Source organism: Morone saxatilis, unplaced genomic scaffold (assembly GCF_004916995.1).
Source record: "Morone saxatilis isolate NCDOM2014 unplaced genomic scaffold, NCSU_SB_2.0 Contig23, whole genome shotgun sequence".
NCBI classification, from domain to species: Eukaryota; Metazoa; Chordata; class Actinopteri; family Moronidae; genus Morone; species Morone saxatilis.
In genome coordinates this window covers 18,696,264-18,714,615 of record NW_023339796.1, presented here as the reverse complement: position 1 = coordinate 18,714,615, position 18,352 = coordinate 18,696,264, and the positions used below count along the sequence as shown (strand labels likewise).

The window sequence follows — 18,352 nt, the reverse complement described above, 5'->3', positions numbered from 1 at the left end:
GAGAGTTTGGGAGAAACCAAACCACAAAATGTCCCCTTACGCTCACATAGAAATTAATATATGTCTAATAACATATTCATCTTGTATGTAACATGACAATGTAATTAATGGCTAAAACCTATGAATTGACAAATAAACTTATAATAATAATAATAAACTTCGGCAGGAATATTACCCAACCCCACCTTGTTGGGTGTTTTCAGGAACAGGCCATATCCGTCAGCTGAGCTCAGTTTGAGCTCAGAGGCAATACTGTAGCACAGGTCTTTGATTGTGGTTGTTGATTTCACCTCTAATATCTGCATGACAGCAACAACAATAGGTACAGTACAAGTAAGTACAAGGAGAAATCTAAATGCACTGTGTGGTGATATGCAACTTAAAGGAAAAGTTTCACAGTTTGTGTAATACGCTTATTAGCTTTCTTTTTCCTTGTTTACTTGACAACCTCATGGTAATTTGATAAAGATTTTTATCTGTCTAGCTAGCTGTTTCTCTCTATGTCTTTCTTCAAAGATAAGCAAATCAGCTGCTGTTGTAGCTCATAATTTTACACATATATACCAGCTTATCTCAATGAGCATATTTCACAAAATACATAGCTCCAACTTCCTTCCATTAGTAAATACAAAGTAGTAATGCCAGTTAATATAAATTGCACACAGCACACTAATGTAAGTGTTTAGAGGAGAGTGTTGTGTCATACATCATTTGTGTCATTTGGGAAGTGGACTTTATGGAAGATCTGGGCGCTGTTCTGTTGGATGGCGTCCACTTCTACCTGATGGGGAGGAAACTTCCTGGGCTCCTTACTGAGGGTACAAAGCACACAGATTCATTTATTATATTGTATAAGTGTATACAATACAGTATATTGAAAATGTACCATAGAACACCAATTAGTCCTATCCTGTTATACAGTGAAAACAGCATTTTGTTCAAATTGGCTGTGTAAAACTGTGATTTTCTTATATGTACTGACAATTTCTATTACTTATTATGACTAATACAGTAATGAACTGACAGGAATAAATAGCAGAGGAAAACATTTCTTTGAACACATGAGGTCACTTACATTTTAATCTGCACACTCCCTTTACAGTAAAAAAACACCCTTTTTATCTTTTATTTCTGTGGAAGCAAATAATTGCTAAAGTGATTTGAATCTTAGCAGCAGCTGAATACAACATTTTAGAATTTGATCACAGCTGAACACTTTAACGACCAGAGTGTAGGATTTAGTGGCATCTAACTACAACCAGTAATCAACAACAATACAGGAGATTGTTGTCATCTTGTTCCATGTGATCCGCTATGTCTAACTGACCTGCGCATCCCCTGCAGCCTCTGCAGGCAGCCAGCAGCCAGCTGGTCTCTGGGCCGCGACTCTAGGAAGCGTTGAGTGTGTCTCATCAAATTGGGACTCGGCGGGAACAAGCCTGAACACAACCACATCAGCTGCCACCCACGCTCCATGCTCAACCTGCGAGTGATGGAGAGCGATTAGATATGTTGCCTCTTGATTTAGGGAGAATTCTTTAAAACACAAAAGTACAAGCACAATGAGGGAGCACCTGTTGTTGTTGTTGGTCATCTGTCTCATAATCTGGCAGTAGATCTCGTCCTGCAAAGCTTCATGCTGGGTGGCTGGACCAAAGATCTGGTCGGTCAGCTCTATGGGACTGCGAACATGTTTGATGGGGTAGTCGCCCATGTACTTTAGGATAGGTAGCAGCCAAGGTTAAGGACTCACAAGACCGTAATAAAACTAGATGAGGGTCAGTATCACACACAGTCCCCTCATTCATTCTGCACAGCAAGGTTCCTTGCTCTAAAAACGTACAAATTACAGACAGTTCATCTGTGGAATCAACAATATTGTGATAATATTTATAGCAGTGTTCTCCCCATAGCATTAGTGAACTCCTTACAGAAGTAAAAACAGCAGAATATAGTTTGGAGGGTTTCAAAACAGCAAAGTATCTCAACATTTTATGCTACAACTGTTAAAACTAAAACAGGGATGTGAGTGGGAAAGCCCTCAAAATCTCCATAATCCGCAACAGGGAAGCATTAGTGTCAAGGATATCAGTGAAGGCGTTGCAGGCGAGGTTGCTAAGGTCAGAGTTGCGGCCCAGGTACTTCATCAGCGGCTGTTTAAGAGGTTCTTTGGAACAAACCCACAGCTTCTCCTTGCCGACCCCTCTTGACGCACCTTGTCGACCAACATTACCTGGAGGTCTGTGACGGGGAGGAAACGCAATGTGAGCACATCTGGGATTTAGTCCTGCTTGCTTCAAGAGTGTTTTCTCTTTGCAGTATTTAAAACAACCTGCATTCATCATCAGACTTACTGTCAGACAAATATTCAATATTTGAAAAGTGCCCAATTATAAAGAGACTCATATGATAATATTACCTGAAGTTCTCAAGTGCAAACTCTTTTAAAGAGACAGGAGCCACAGTTTCATCTCTCTGTGGGGCGTTTGGTGTTAGTGAAACTTTCTTCTGGCCTGGACTGAGCAGGTCCTGATGGGTCAGAAACAGTTCATTAGTTACACCACAAGGGGGGCTCATGTAAGCCATCATGGATCGACAGCTGCAGCCATAGACCTAAAAACTCACCATGAAATATTTCCATATCACACAATTTGTCATATTTTTCCCTTTCTCCCTATTTGTCATAACCCTAGAAAGTATGACATTAAAGGTAACTCTACCAAAATGTCTTCAGAGGGCTTAGTGAGAGTCGGCAGAAACTGCACTGCATCCTTATAGACCGCACCGCTGCTATTGGTCCGCTGGTTGGCTGCTCTGATCCAGTTCTTATCAGGAGTACACTCTTCATCTTTCTCCAACAGCAGCAGGTCCCCTCGTTTACAAACCAGGAACATGGGGTCATCTGCAGAAAGAGTGGGAGAGACACAGAGGCATGTGTGTTTTTTGGTGCATTTCTTGTGCGCACAGACTTAATATGTGCAAGTGTGTTTGAGTCTACTATCCTATCCCGAATATGCTGTGGACTCTTACCTGTTTTGCTAGAATCCTGTTGAACCAGTGCGTACACTGAGCGCTGTCTCAGCCCTTCCAGGTGATTCTTTACAAGTGCTGCCATGTCCTCAGCTTCCCCAGACTTCAGGACAAACTCTCCTCTGACTGTGGCCAAATTCATCGACTGAGCAATGATATTGCTCTCACTAGACAGGTTATAAACATAAAAAAATCAATTGAAATGTTTTGAGCAGTAATTACAACAAAAACGATTATATTAGCAGAACAAAAACAAAAACGTTATCCATACCTTATCACATGCACTTCTTTTATCTCTAAGAAAGGAAGCTCAAGGAGTTTCTTGTCTCCTCCATCCATGAAGAGGATGCCATTCCAATTTACAGCCACAACAAACCTGCTTTTGGGCAAAGGAGGTCCTGTGGACAGAATGCAGATGTTTTATAAGCCGAGCTGTAAATGGCAATATGAGTAAATAAGTAATTCACAGCAACATAGCAGAGTGTGTGACACCACATACATATTTCACATATTAATTGCATTACATGGTGACATTCATCTGTAATAAGCCCAGCTGTAGTAAAAATAGGCTGTTTAGCATCTGAAGAAGTCATACAGATACAAAGACATAACAGACATTCCTGGGTGTTGAGATAAAAATACTGCGAGAGTAAAATCCTGTATGTAAAACAAGCTGTATGTTGACTGACCTGACATCATTGTAACTTCATAAAACTTGGAGAAGTAAAGGGGCCATTTCTGTCGGGCGCTGTCGACCACTTCTCCTTTTACGCTTTCTTTGCTCTGCTTCCCGTTGACGTAAGGACTCTGTGATCAGGACGTAAGAATTACACTGAGGTGAATCACCTTTATTATGTCCATGTGATGTCAAACTGAAAATCATTTTGAACACAGCACATGGCATACATTTGTTTAATGTTTGTAAAATACATACAGTAGCTCCTTTAGTTTGACTGAATGTACTATACCTGTAAATATGCTGTGCTGATGAGTTCGATCCACTTTGTCATAGATTTGTTCTCAATAAGTGGGGTGGTGATGAACTCCTCAACCACCTTCCGGACGTTGTCTTTGTTGTGTGTAGAGCCAAACTGGATGTAATAGTGCTTTACTGCCAGATTGACATATTCATCCTCCTGAGAGATGCAATAAATTTTTATTGGATACAGTTTACACAAAGTGGTTTATTGCTTTTTGGATTTGGCATTGATATAATTTAACCTTTTCACTTTGTTTTAAGCAAAGCAAAAGTAAATTTTCCCTGCTTGTGTCGAGTAATTTTTTTTTTTCATTTTTGGAAATAAAAAAAAAGCTATTAACAACCAATTCCTTAAAGAAGTATCTGTGTCTTTGGCTGTTTAACGCTTCATTATATTCACCAGCTAGTTACTAACTTGGTGCTGGGAAGGTAGCATATAGTGGGTTTTTAGAGATTTACCCTGAAAACAGCTGCTCCTGCTGCTTCAAACAACACTGACTACAACAATCAATGAGGGTGAAACAAAACAGTAAAGCTGCAGGCTGTAAAACCAAAACAATTAACTGAAAGATGCTAAAATGCTCTGTAGAGCTGAGGGGAACTGTAAAGCCAGGAGAGAATTCTCTGTGGGTTCATAACTATGAGCAACCCGTCACATTAGAGATAATAATTTGACCCACTGTTAATATAAAAATATTGATTAGAGCAGCTCGAAGTTTCAAAATGCTAGCAAAACTCATTACTTATGAGCCACTACACTTGACTGGCAGAGAGAGCTTTGCTGGCCTTAACAAAGCTGGTCAACCAGAGACAAGACTAGTGGGATGCTAACCTCAAGATTATTATTTGATCACACCAAGGGGAAGTTCTATTTTGGCCTAAAGCACTGATACTTTACCATATTAAAACCTCACCTTCTCATTGGTGTACTCTCCGGACTTGATTCCCTTGACGGCCTGTCTGTAGATGAGATCCGTGCTGATCGGGTCTATTGAGCAGTCATGCCAAGGTGTGAACATTTCCTTGCGGATGGAGAGCTTCCAGGGGGTGTTCTTCTCCTCCTTGCCCTGCCTCCTCATCTCCTGCTCGCACTGAGACACTGCATCCAACACATGCTTTCCACAGCTGCCCAGAGACCACATCTGGTGACGAAAGACCAACATGGTTCTCTACAATCTTTTGTACTGTGATTTAGCAGTGATTAAACAACATTTCAAAACTATGTTCACAGTATATGGGACAACCAAAGGATGCACACATCTGTATGCAAATGGAGGTCTGAATGGTTATGATGAGACAAGAGACAGGAAGTAAAGCTCACTTTTTCAAAGAGAGTGATGTACAGGGAGAATCCATATGTGTCTCGAAGATTGATCTTGTTAGCTAAAGCTTGGCAGACTTCAGCAGAAGTGGAGGCTGAGTCCAGGTGTAGACTGACAGTTCGGTCGTCAATTAGAGCCACAGACACATCTATGGGCTCCTTGGACTTGGCAGCCTGTCATTAGGGAGAAGGAAGAGGAGACTGGATTTAAATCAAGAAAACAATCCAATTATTTTGAATTTTGTAGCCAATTGATGTGAAGTTTGCTGCACGAGAAAGTCTTACTTAATACTGTCAAGTTACTAAATTAAATAAATAAAGAACAAAAATGTGACTCTACCTGTAGCTCTATCCAACAGGGCAACTCTTTCCTTTCTCCATTGGCTACGATGCGACGCAGGCGCTCACTACAATACTCTCCGTAACCACTTGGCCCTTTGCGGACAAAATTCTCCAGATACTGAAGGACAGAGGAGAACAGAACAGGGTTAATTAAATATATTGCAGAATTAGAGGAAATGGACATTTTCTATGTCATGAAAGATACAGAGTCTCTATGTTTACAGAATTACATCTATTTTATTAATTCATATAAACAGTAGAAAAGACACCCAAAATTATAACAAAGTAAACTACAACACATCCAGAACATTTGACTGCATTGAACGTACATACATTTCAGGTTGCAGGAGATGATAAGGATATACAATGAGTAAAGGTGTCTATTATTGCCATATTTAACGTTAGCTTTTTCAATTTTTATGGGAGGATGTTTGCAATTGGACTCTTTATCTACATTTTACCGTGAGTTTTTTTTATCTTATCTTTTTTTACTACTTTGTTCATATCAGCACAGCAGGTGGCCATGAACTACAAGGAGAAGCAACATGTTTATCATCTTTATTATTGAAGGAGGAGGGATAACCTCTAAAAAACTCTAAAATACTCTTTAATATTACATCAAACAGGCTGCTGTTGATTTCAAGCTGCTGCATTACTGAATGACTTGCTGCAGACTGACCTTCATGAAGAGAACTGTCGGGGGGAAAATTCCAAGACAGATGGAAAGAAGGTTCCAGCCTTGCATACGGCTTTTCCTGTTCTTATTGTTCACCAGCTGCTTACAGATCTGGCAGTAAATCTCATCCCTGCATAGGTAGAGAAACATGAGAGAAAGGCAAAAACAGTGACAACCAATGTTAAAATTAATAAAAATGTTAAATAAGGACAAAAGAAACACACCAGAATAAGATAATTCTGACATTATAAGCCTGTGCAATGTGTCTCCATTATAACAGACATGTTTGTTTCCCCCCCATCATGTGAACATTTTTGACCTTATGTCTCGTCTTGATAGAGCATATCCAATGATAATGTTGAGTTTTTCCTGGGCTGAAAGTGGCCGATCAAGTGTAGGACCCTCTCCGATCAAAATGTCCTCATCCTCTGTGAAGTTCTCAGGCTGGTAAAGATGTCAACAAAAAGAACAATTAGCATACGGCACGCTTAATGACTCGAGACAGAAATAATGATGGAATGATTGAATATTGTAGCAATATTAGTGCTGACCTCCTCAAGAATAGCAGAAGCTCTTCTGTTTCCTCCAAACTTTTTCTTGTTCTTCCTCAGTATTTTCTATTCCGAAAAGACATGAAAATTGGAGGTAAGATTTCTGTCTGACATTCATGCTGATCTTCTGTATTATTCAGTGGCAGAAAATAAGATGTTTTTAATACAGTTGGGTCAATATATTGGGTTTGCCACTAAAGCACTGGTTGTCCACTGCAAATTCAAATTATTATAATGCAGTCTGTAATGGTTTCTACGTTTCTAAGTATACATAAACATGTTTCATTATTATTGTGTGTGTGTGTCCCATGGTTAAGATATTTTTCCAGAGGCTTTTCCATTCTATACTTTTAAAATAAATCCAGTGAAATGTTAAGACAATACACTTCCACAGAGTATATTATGGATTATATTTTGGTACTGGCATCTTCAAAAGCCATTTACATACTGTATAAACTCTCATTATTTATTATAGAATCTACTTCTAACCACCATGAGTCATGCCTGGCAGCACAATGTACTGTTATTATCTTACTTTTGACATGTAATAGTGTGACTATGTTACCTGGTCCAGTCCCACTAGATTGCTCAGCCTCCTGTTCTGCCTATGAGTCAGACGTGAGATGGTGCTGGACACATGAGACACTGTGTCTGGAGATTTTGGTTCTGGTAGGTCCCCCATGAAACGCATTATAATCCAGCATACAGTCTGACATGCCTGGAGAAAAATGAGAGGAGAAACTGGGAGTGAGTTTTGGAAAAAGATGAAAATCCCTTGAAGCTGCCCCTCTTTGCTCTCTGTCCTCTCACCAGCACATCGCCCTCATCATCATGGCGCAGAAGAGGCTGCCTGAGTCTCTGGTTGATGTGCATGTGGCTAGCCTTGCCCTGGAAGTGCAGGATGCTGAACTTGTGGAACGAAAACTCATCGCTGCCATCATCAAACTCATCATCATCCTCCTCCAGCGATGGGGTAGGAGTTGTTGAGGGTGAGGGTGAAATTATGATTTCTGGCACTAAGGTCTTAACAGAGGTTTCTTTCACCGGCTCTGGCACGATCCTCCTCTTCTTAACAGTCAAAGGAGAATTAATATCATACAGTCAGTAAATGAATTATATATGATTAAATATAGAATATTTGTTAACGTCACATAAGTGGATTACACAACAAAAATATCAACAAACCTCAAATTCATCTGATTCTAGTGCTTTCTTTTTGACCACTTCCACAGGAGGTGTGGGCTGGAGATCATACGAGATCATACTCTCCCCTGAATCATGTTCAACGATCGGCTCAGGCTCCTCTACAGCTTGAGGAGACTGGGCAATAACTTTTTTCAGTCGCTCCTGAAGATCTTTGGCAATTTGTTCTTGGTTCTCTTTTGCTATGCGTAAAACGTAGGCCTGTCAGGGGGTTGGGTGGAGAGAGGGTAGAGAAAGAGGAGGTGAAAAAGTGTCTGTATTCAGAATGCAACACACATATTTCTTGACATTCCTAATTCGTCATTTCCAGTTTCAAGACTGACATTCTTCTTCTTCTATTGTGCTGTTCTTCTGACCAGCCTTCCTCTGGTGTAAACCTGCAGCAGTATAAAAAATCCTAATTGATTTTTAAATTTTATTTTATTTCTAAAAAACGTCTTGACATTTGTTATGTTATTTCCAGTTTCAAGACTAACGTCATTCCCATAAACCACACTTGTAGAATGCATGTTAAAAAATCCCAAATGTTAATCAAATAATTTATTTTTAAATATTATTTTATTTCAAAAAAATTATTTCTTGACATTCATTATATTTCCAGTTTAAAGACTTACATCATTCCTCATCTCCTGTGCTGTTTTTCTGGCCAGCATTCCTCTGGTGTAAGCCTGCAGCAGTATGACAGCCTCTCTCTTCTGTTTGCAGCTCTTCCTCGCCCGGTAGCCCCGTAGCTACAGTTTATCACAAATGATCATATTATTAAATTATATGAATATGCTTATTAATATTTACAATATGTAAGTTTGTGTTTTTGTGTTGCAAATGTTCTATCTATCAAGGTGTCGTTTTTGCTTCTGTGTAATAATAGTAAAAATAGGTGTGCAATTTAAAATAGATTCAGCAGATAAAATAATCAAATTCATTTCCATTTCTAAAAAAACATTTTACTAAATAGTATTACATTTAAAAAGAATTTTAAAAACATGAACAACACTTGTAGAATGCATGTTAAAGAAAAATAATAATTTAAACATCTCTAATGCATTTCCAGTGTCCTGTAATATACAGTATTCAACATATATTTCAATGATACACAAATATACTAATATATCAGAAGTATTAAAAACACTTGTATACACATGAAAATTCTTATATATTTTTGAAATGATGTTCAAATGTACATATAATATATAATTTATATATAGATATAGTAAACATATGTTACAATAGCCACATTTACTTTTAACTTTGGTACATCAAACAAAGAGTAAATCTACACTAGCTAGCTAATTTATCTGTATGTACAGTACATGCCTGGGTTTGTATTGTGAGTGCTGCTGCCTGCTGTCTTTGGTACAGTAACCGGAGCTTCCGACTACGAATCTTTGATGCCAGCCGTTCAAAGCCAAGCTTGATCTGGGTGGAGCAAGGTCAGAAACAAAGTATAAGGTCACTGGACTTTCCTAGCAAACATCAAGGAGTTCTCTTAAAGGTTATTAATAAGAGTCAGACCTTTCTTCGCACTTTCGCCTCTCTGTAAGCTCTCCAGCGTTTCTGCAACACCACCGCTGCCCTCCGCTTCTTCAGAAAAGACTTTCTACAAAAAGTGGGAAAGGAAAGAGAAACATACTCCTCACTCAACCTTTGTCACACACTGTCTCACACTGTATTTTTTGATAACACCCTACTTGTCCATAGCTACAGTATAATAATACTCATACCTGTTTCATGTTAACAAAGATAATGTATTGTACTCATGACCTCAGTGAAATCTGACCTGTCTTTATGTCCCATCATGACCCTCTGGATCACCAGAGCTATCCTGCTGAGCTCTTGTTCCCTCAGCCGTTCCAGGACAGCATCGTGGGCGTCCTGAAACAAAGTGAAAGAAGACAAATTTTTGATTTGTCCAGAAAATCCATGCAACCAAATGCAATCATGTTCCAAGATTAAGTCTTCTAAATCACAGTCAATGGCAGCATACAGTAATAACTGAACAACAGTAGGTGCTGATCTGGTTCATATTAATACTGATACTACTTTAACAGTGCCAGTTAATACTGTTTAATGTTAATATACAGTGATGCTCTGCCATGTCAAAATAACAGAGAAAAGCTGTAGTGAAACATGGTTTGAATTATAAGTTTTCTTCACCCTCAGGAAGATCTTGGTGCTGCCTATTTTCCACTCATCCTCTCCTTTAATCACTGTCTTGCAGATGGCTTCACAACAGGCAGCAGCTGTCTCCTGGAGAGACAATAAAGAATTTATTTGATGCTGAAGAGATGCTAATGACAGTACAAATCCCTCCAGGGGAAAGATAATACAGAAGGAAGCCATCTTTGTGGCTATAATAATGACATGCACAGTATTATCCTGAGTGACATTTAGCAATAACATTTTAGATTTGACAAATATGACACTGAATCTATGAAATAAACTGTCCACATTGTAAAGTATGATCATCAGCAGGACAATATCATGACTAACAGATTTGGGGTCACAGATGGTCGTCTTCAGGAGCACCCTGTAGCGCTTCAGGAATTCTCCAAAGGTGTGGCGAATTGGGTATCCCAGCTTCCGGATGCGGATGGTGTCCATCATGCCGGAGTATCTTAGCTGACGCATACACAGCTCTCTGTCAAACAACTGGAGGAGAGCAGGTTAAAGTGGTGGTGTCATATCAACAGCAAAATTACTTCTTCAAGTCAGCTGTTTTGTAAGCATTATTGTTATATTATTTTCAGGCACAAGAAAATAATATATGTATACATTTGAGAGGCATGCTAACAAGCTAACATGCAAGTTTAGCAAGTACAGCTGTGACTGATGGAAATAATTCAAAGTGGTGCTAGAGGAAAACTCTTGTCAGGGGACCGTGAATGTCTATAGAAAATATTGGGCCAATCTGTCAAGCAGATGTTGAGATATTTCACAGGATAAGTAAAAACCTTGACCTGCTAGTGGCATATAAAGAAAACTCAGAGAAGTAGTAGGATAGTAGTAGGATATCTCCTCTAGACACCATGAATCTCTGTGCAAAGTTTCATGGCAATCCACTGTTATATTATATTTCATTCAGGACCAAAGTGGTGGACTGACAGACCAGACCAGATTTCTATCTCCAGAGCCACAGCGCTAGCGTGGCTAAATCTAGATGGAAAATAACTTGCACAAAATTTAAAGTTGAGTAAGCTTCCCAGTTGCCACCCAACACTGTGTGTTAGTAGGTTATATTTTCCAGGAAATTAGCTCAATTTCTTTATGGCAGAAAACAGGAAAGGGTTGTTGTTTATCCAGCGCAAGGGCAGGTTGTAGAGGGGCTGAGAGGCAGATGGGAAATTTTTTTTTATCCTCTTTAATTAAACCAAAGGCCAGAGAAACAAATGCAGATGGGGGAGGTAGATTCATAGCAACATCTTCACACTTCATATTCAACATCAAACACTTGCACACACTTAATTCTACACATAGCAACTGGTGTGTGTTACTCTGGCCATCTATACTGCGGTAGTTGCTCTTGTGTCATTCACCTTAGACTGCTTGTCATTGTTGGGTTTGAAGCAGCGGATGAAAAAAGGATGGCAGGTGGACAGAGCCTTCATGAGGGAGTCCAGAGACTGACGGAACTGACCGCTCAGTGTCACCACTTGTTTGCGGTTGTCACTCTGGGCCTGTACGGACGATAGAGAGGAGACTAAAGTCAGCAATACAGTGGAATAGATTTCACTTAAGAAAAGAAAAGATGTATGTAGCAATATAAAACTAAATCACATGCTGATGAGGTTATTCTTTCATACCCGTAGGGAGCTCTTAGGTGTTATGATGACCTTCTTGTTGTTACTGATCTTCACTCCATTGGTTGAAAGCTCAGTCTCAAATATCCCACGAAGCAGCTTATTGGTGGACACATCAACCATCTTGATTATGTCAGAACTGACGGCATCTCTGTTCTTTTCCAGGAACCCTTAACGGAAAAAAAGCATCAGTACTGCGCACCTCACAGCTGGCATTTAGTCTTTAGTTGGACTTTACTTTTATACCTTTGGAGTCGTAGTGAACCACTCCTGCATAGTGGCGAATCCCAAAGTCTGTGTCATGTTCACTTTTTGAGGCGATGTAGATCTTATTCCCTTTGTGTTGCTTGTTCATCTTATATAGCATAGTGACGTCTGAGCCCTGTGACACAGCAAACAGTACTTTGGATTAAAAACAAGCACAGATAATTTACTGAACTGGCACAATTTGCAGTAAAAAGCAACATTTCTACAATTGTGTTTGTGAATGGATGAATAAGCAACACAGCGTAGCGGCAGCACCTTTGGAAAATGGCTTTCTTCATCAATCAGAGCCAGGAGGTTACAAGGTGTCCCAGCCAGGAGATCCAGGATGTTCTGATTGTCACTAAAATTGATGTTATCCCACACAATGCCCTCCTTCATGTACTCCTTCTGCTCCAGCTTGAAGATGTGGCCCACGAAGAACTGCTGAAGCTTCTCGTTGGCAAAATTAATGCACAACTGCTCAAAGCTGTGAATCAACAGGGTGACGTTTGTTCAGTTTTATACAACTGTAGAGGTGTGATACGCTTACTCTAAAGGATGAAGAAAATATCCTGACCTGTTCGTCCTGAAGTTTTCAAAGCCAAAGATATCAAGCAGGCCGATGGACAGGAAAGAGGATTTGGGGCTTTTGGTCATCCTTTTATGGATGACGCCGTTGATTTTCCCAACGATCCAGATGAACAGCTTATTGTAGATTGCCTGAAAGAAAAGACACAAATTACTATCTTCTCAGCATATCAATAATTGGTCCAAATAAATTGAGGAATATTGGGGACTGAAGTGTATTTGTGACTGGATGGTTGTTTGTTAAAATTTCTGGATTCCCTATCTCTTAACATGCTGTATCTGCATGCTCCACTTTTAAATGTGTAAATGTATTTATAACGTTCTTAGTTATTCTGATCATCTGCTGTTGGTGAATTACGACACTGTCAAAGTCAGTACTTAACATTTATGAGCTAATTTTCCTTTCATCCTGCATCAGGCTCCAATAAGGAAGTGCGTGACTCTCTGATTTACCATCACTGGGTGAGTTTCATTACCTTGACAAAGGCGTCTCTGCAGTCAGAAGCCTGCTCGCAGCTGAGGGGTTTGGTCACCTTCTCTCTGTTGGTCATGAAGGAACGGTGTGTCAAACTTGACGCCAGGGAAGACTTGTGGACCTTTAGAAAAACAGACAGAAACTTCATAATTCAATGCTCAACAACGATGATCTGTTAATCAGGTTTTGTGTAGACAAGAAAGTGCTCACCTCCAGCAGAGACGCTGCGATACTGAAGTGTTGTGACTTGCTGACATCACTGGTTTCCAAGTTATTTTGTGTGTTGGCTGGTGGGAACACAACAATAGCTCATTATTGCATTATCATTATCATAATATGCATTATTGCAAAGGCAGTCAAGATCACATCTAGCGGTGGAATATAACTCCATAATACATTTACTGAAGTATTTAAAGTCCCCCTACACTCAAAAGTAGTTCCTACAGTGTGCTGAAAGTGGAACTGATTTTAAGAGAGAGGATCTTTAGATATAATTTTGAGGTACTGTACTTGAGTTCGTCCATTTTATGCTACTTATAACTTCTACTCCACTACATATCAGAGTGAGGTATTGCACTTAAAACTAAACACAACAATCTAAAATGTTCAGATAGTCTCTGCGTGCTCTCACCCTCGAAGGAGACATTTCCCAGGTGTAATATGGCTGCCAGCAGCTTGAGGATATCCTGACACTGGCTTTCTGAGAAGGTCAGGATTTTCATCGCAGAGCAAATACGCTTGTAGTCTTTGGCATCTTCCCTGCCTCCACACACGATACAGCCGCCCTACAGCACACCAGGGGGAAGGTTTAGATCACTCACCGTATGTAGACGATATGTCATTTATTTTGGTTAAGGTGACAAAATGAGCAGCAGGTTGTAATACCTTGGTGAGGAATTTGTATTCCTTAGCATGTCCAAGGCTCAAAAGCTTCTTCTCCTCAGCTGTGACTCCTGCCAGCATGCAGTAAAACATGTGGTAGTTTCTCTCCTCCAGGGCCTGAGGTTGTGGAGTAAAAAGTAAATAATTGTTGCAAAAAAGTAAAGGTGTTTGAAAGGTTTCATTTTTCTATCAATTCAACATTTAACACATGGTCTCCTGTCTCCACATGCCCTGAGTACATGTTGCCCATGATAACAGCATGTTTATTTAAGCAGCCCTGTTTTTATAGGTTTACAGTACAGAGTGGCCCACTGGAGAGATTAGTGGGTTTGTTAGGATAAAGCCACCTCACCTGATGGCAGACACGAGACTTCTCCAGAAGATACTGTTCTACGCGAGCACCTTCAATCACTCCGTCCTTATTGAAGAAGATCTCCAAATATTTCCCAAAGCGACTTGAGTTGTCATTGCGGATTGTTTTAGCATTTCCAAACGCTGTACGAGACAAAACAGGGTTGTTTGAACACTTGGCATTGATTGCTTTTTTGTCTTTCAACCACTTTGTGTGTGTGTGTTCTCAAAAGACAGCTGTTGCTTGTCTCTTGAGTATGTCTTGGCATTAGTGAAGTAAAGTTGTACCTTCTAGTATTGGGTTGGACTCCAGGATCTGCTGTTCAAGACGTTGTTCAGAGAGCTCGCCGCTGACTGCTGCCAAGTACTGAAGGATCAGCTTAGTGCTTTCTGTCTTCCCTGCTCCGGATTCCCCACTGAGAAAAAAAGACAGAAGGAATGAAACACCTGACACATTTATTCTATTTAAGACTGTGTATGACCAACAGTTAACAGGAGTGATTTATTCTGACCTGATGATGCAGCACTGGTTCCTGAGATGGCGGGTCATGTTACTGTAGCAGGCTTCAGCGATGGCAAAGATGTGCGGAGGGAGTTCCCCCAGCTTTCTACTGTGGTACAACTTCACCTGAATGACAACAGGAAACACACATTTAACACATCACTGCGATCTTTCACAAAGAGATTAAATGATACATTGGAAATGATCTGCAACTGTAGTACCTCAGTAATGAATGTTACCTGGTCAGCTGAATATAATGGAAAATCCTGGTATGGGTTTACTGCCACCAGCACAGAGCCTGTGTAGGTCTACAATCAGAAAAAAAGGGCTGTGTAAGAACTGTCAGCTTAAAATAAAGTGACTGATTTAAGGCATTTAGTCTGTTGTGGAGTTCAGATCATCCAAATGGCACACAAAAAAACAAATTTCCTCCCTTACCCCTGTTGGGGGTAAGAGAATACCAGCTTCTGACATTTTTGCTGCCACCCCAATACAATGGTGTGTGAAATTAATTTATTAAAGATTTTCAAAGTATTTTTGTAAGTTTAACAGATTCATGAAGAACATGTAACACCAGAAAATGTCACATATTTGAATGAGTAGCACACTCTACAGTACGCAATTTAGTTTATAATAATAATCGAATTGACGTTCAGGTTTTTTAAGTGCTCAAAGTAAATGTGTTCCACAGCAAGGACTGTGCATTATCCTTCTGAGGAAGCCCTCCATTGCTTCTAGAAATGTCATTTTTTGGTATTTTGACCACAAATAAAATTCCATTGACCTGTATTGAACCAAATCTATAAGGCCAATAACTCAAAGCTGGGAAAAACAATGAACCAGCCCATTAAAACCAAGTGTAACAAATAGAATGAGATCATTTAGCTTGCTTTCAATGAAAAGAATTAACCTTATTTAAAGATTGTCCTTTAATTTGGTGACATTATTTCAAAATTTTCCAGTAATCAAACAAGTCAGTTACTGTTATCAAGAATCACCCAGGCTGAAACTGCACTTGCAAAAGTGGGGTGAATTAATGAATTAGGTTGCTTACTTTTAAAGGCAGACTACAGTTAGTGTGTTCCACATGTGCCTTACATAAATGATGCCTTGTTTGTGTCGAAGCAGCAGGTTCCTGAGGAGGCCGGCCTCGGTCATGTCTCCCAGTTTGATCATGTCTTCCACACCCTCCACTGATGTAGGGTGCATGATCTTGAGAGAAGCTTCCTGCTCCTGGGACAGACTCTGCTCCTGAGAGAGATCAAAGCGAGAAATGAAACCAAACGTTTGCAGCCTGAAAATGTTTTATGAAGCTTGATGTGAATGACATACGTTGACATCTTCATTTTTTACCTTTCCCTCATCGTTCACCAGTAACCGCTGGCCAGATGGTGTTACTTTGACCCTCGCTCCAATGGGGACCCCGATGTCCGAGTCCACCCAAACCCACTCCCCCTGAAAATACAGACAACAGTAAATATGTTAATAAATCCACTAAAATTGTTTTGTGTTTTAATGTTCCTCAGAATACAGAATTTATGAAGTTTCAGTTTACAGTATTTCCTTGAATGAATGACTGCCGGGAATGGTGACATCCAGGAACAACTGAATGATATGATGCTTTCTGGAAAGCAACACTTTATCAATAAAAGTTTCTGACTTCTGTCAGCCTTACCTTTCTCAGCATCACCAATTTTCAGCTTTTCTCCACTCCCTAAATAAAGAAACGGCAAAGGAAAAAGTGATTAACTCCATCAAAACGCTTCAAGCTCATCAGCACTGTTGTGCTCAATACCACTGGTTAAAGTTAACAGAATAACAAGGCATTTAATGTAACACACACAAAACAGTCAAGCGGTCTACCTAGCAATCCTTTTTATCAGTGATCTTCATTAATTTCCACTCTTTAAGCCGGCTGTGGAGCTGCTGTTTGCCTTGATGCCCTCCTCAATCTGTCTCACTGTGAGCAAGGAGGAAACAACTCTCTACAATTTTATGGCACTTTGACTTTGAACCGAGTGACTGAGAGGAAAAAATAAACCCACAGCTTACGAATAGGTGCGTGTGTCTCGTCATCAAGGGGGAGTCTTCCTGTCCTCATTGATCCCTGATTGTCCTTTCTGACGGGAAATCTTCTCAGAAAGTCTTATATAAACAATCACTTACAGTCATGATCCTCAAATACAATTCTGAGACTATTTTAGAGCAATAGCAGCACATTCATATATTAATATTAAATAACTCTTTATATAAGTGACCTTATTATAGATCCATCACGACCATGGGGTGAGTGTTGTAATGAATTTATGTGCAGACTTTGGACCCTGGTTGTGTAAATCTGACACTGCTGGGCATCTCACGAACTGTTACTGCAATAAAGATGTAAATATGAGATTAAATGAACTACCTTACTATTCCATTTGAATATTGTGGGCATTATGTGGCAGTAAAGATCTTCTGCTGTCAAAAATAAATTGTAATGAAATTCTATAAACTGCTAATTTCACTACATGACGAAGTTAGTGTCAGGTTCAAAGTTGTAAAACATTAAGGGAAACCTCCTTTTTACCAGGCAAGTGAGTTAATTGCACTGTTAATGTGGGTGTAAAGTCAAAGCAGCACACTTGACTAAGATGGGTGTCACTGCTGGTTATTCACTGGCGTCAGTGTGTTCAGCTCTGATAAGGAATTCTCTGCAAGGTAGTCACTCATAAACATCACTCCCCATCATTGCAGTTTCACGTGCTACTGGGGACTCCAAAGGTAGCCAGTTCAACACTGGGTGTAGTGACTAAATGTGAAATATCCGTAATGCATGTTTGTGTTAGATACAAAGATTCATTTCCTGTTTCAACTCATCAGTCTGATCTTTGACTCCATTTTTATGACACCATCGAACCACAGGAGTTATGACGCTTAAGATGATAACAGTGGGCAGTATTTATTTTAAAGTGATACTATGCAACATTCCAAAAAAAAAGTTTCTCTTTTTACAAACCAAAATCTGTATTGAATTCATAACCAATAAAAAGCACATTTGTTTGAGTAAATACACTCAAGTTTTACTGCTACAGAGTAGTAGAGTGGTCTGGTATGACCAGTTAGCTCATGGAGGCTAGCGTTAGCAAACATTTGTAACCGTTGTTACATTATCGTCTTATAGCTACAGTAGCTGTGTTTTCATCCAAATGTATCGAGAACTTTCATCAAATTACGAGAGTCAGAAAATGACCAAAAGGAAATGAATGCTTGTTTCCATCTACTATGGTTGCGTGATTAGTAGGAGTTGGTTCATCGAGATAAACAGTCATGGTGCCAATTCTCTAGTCTAAAAAAATTACATTGATAAAACATAAATAAAAACACACTAGTGACTACTTTTCAACACTTGTCATTTGCAGTGTGTTTG

At 39.7% G+C, this 18,352-nt stretch overlaps 1 protein-coding gene across 1 annotated transcript in view; it reads right to left on the bottom strand.

The window, feature by feature from the left end:
• LOC118335263 (unconventional myosin-VIIb-like) overlaps nt 1-16,636 on the bottom strand; it is a gene marked incomplete at its 5' end in the record, with an annotated part of 18,845 nt that extends 2,209 nt beyond the window's left edge. The window contains 42 exons of the mRNA XM_035671508.1: nt 186-299; nt 707-812; nt 1,328-1,483; nt 1,575-1,728; nt 2,090-2,241; nt 2,420-2,529; nt 2,721-2,902; nt 3,031-3,197; nt 3,302-3,428; nt 3,720-3,837; nt 3,999-4,166; nt 4,924-5,151; nt 5,331-5,504; nt 5,671-5,790; nt 6,352-6,478; nt 6,668-6,792; nt 6,900-6,965; nt 7,465-7,617; nt 7,710-7,967; nt 8,085-8,303; nt 8,717-8,833; nt 9,417-9,518; nt 9,615-9,699; nt 9,880-9,974; nt 10,257-10,349; nt 10,593-10,751; nt 11,636-11,776; nt 11,903-12,069; nt 12,146-12,281; nt 12,422-12,632; nt 12,723-12,865; nt 13,210-13,329; nt 13,419-13,495; nt 13,840-13,993; nt 14,094-14,207; nt 14,443-14,585; nt 14,730-14,857; nt 14,954-15,069; nt 15,183-15,251; nt 16,042-16,194; nt 16,297-16,398; nt 16,619-16,636. Of these exons, the coding sequence (XP_035527401.1) occupies nt 186-299; nt 707-812; nt 1,328-1,483; nt 1,575-1,728; nt 2,090-2,241; nt 2,420-2,529; nt 2,721-2,902; nt 3,031-3,197; nt 3,302-3,428; nt 3,720-3,837; nt 3,999-4,166; nt 4,924-5,151; nt 5,331-5,504; nt 5,671-5,790; nt 6,352-6,478; nt 6,668-6,792; nt 6,900-6,965; nt 7,465-7,617; nt 7,710-7,967; nt 8,085-8,303; nt 8,717-8,833; nt 9,417-9,518; nt 9,615-9,699; nt 9,880-9,974; nt 10,257-10,349; nt 10,593-10,751; nt 11,636-11,776; nt 11,903-12,069; nt 12,146-12,281; nt 12,422-12,632; nt 12,723-12,865; nt 13,210-13,329; nt 13,419-13,495; nt 13,840-13,993; nt 14,094-14,207; nt 14,443-14,585; nt 14,730-14,857; nt 14,954-15,069; nt 15,183-15,251; nt 16,042-16,194; nt 16,297-16,398; nt 16,619-16,636 (5,667 nt within the window). The remainder of the gene's footprint in view (nt 1-185; nt 300-706; nt 813-1,327; nt 1,484-1,574; nt 1,729-2,089; nt 2,242-2,419; nt 2,530-2,720; nt 2,903-3,030; nt 3,198-3,301; nt 3,429-3,719; nt 3,838-3,998; nt 4,167-4,923; nt 5,152-5,330; nt 5,505-5,670; nt 5,791-6,351; nt 6,479-6,667; nt 6,793-6,899; nt 6,966-7,464; nt 7,618-7,709; nt 7,968-8,084; nt 8,304-8,716; nt 8,834-9,416; nt 9,519-9,614; nt 9,700-9,879; nt 9,975-10,256; nt 10,350-10,592; nt 10,752-11,635; nt 11,777-11,902; nt 12,070-12,145; nt 12,282-12,421; nt 12,633-12,722; nt 12,866-13,209; nt 13,330-13,418; nt 13,496-13,839; nt 13,994-14,093; nt 14,208-14,442; nt 14,586-14,729; nt 14,858-14,953; nt 15,070-15,182; nt 15,252-16,041; nt 16,195-16,296; nt 16,399-16,618) is intronic.
• Nucleotides 16,637-18,352: the final 1,716 nt, after the last annotated feature.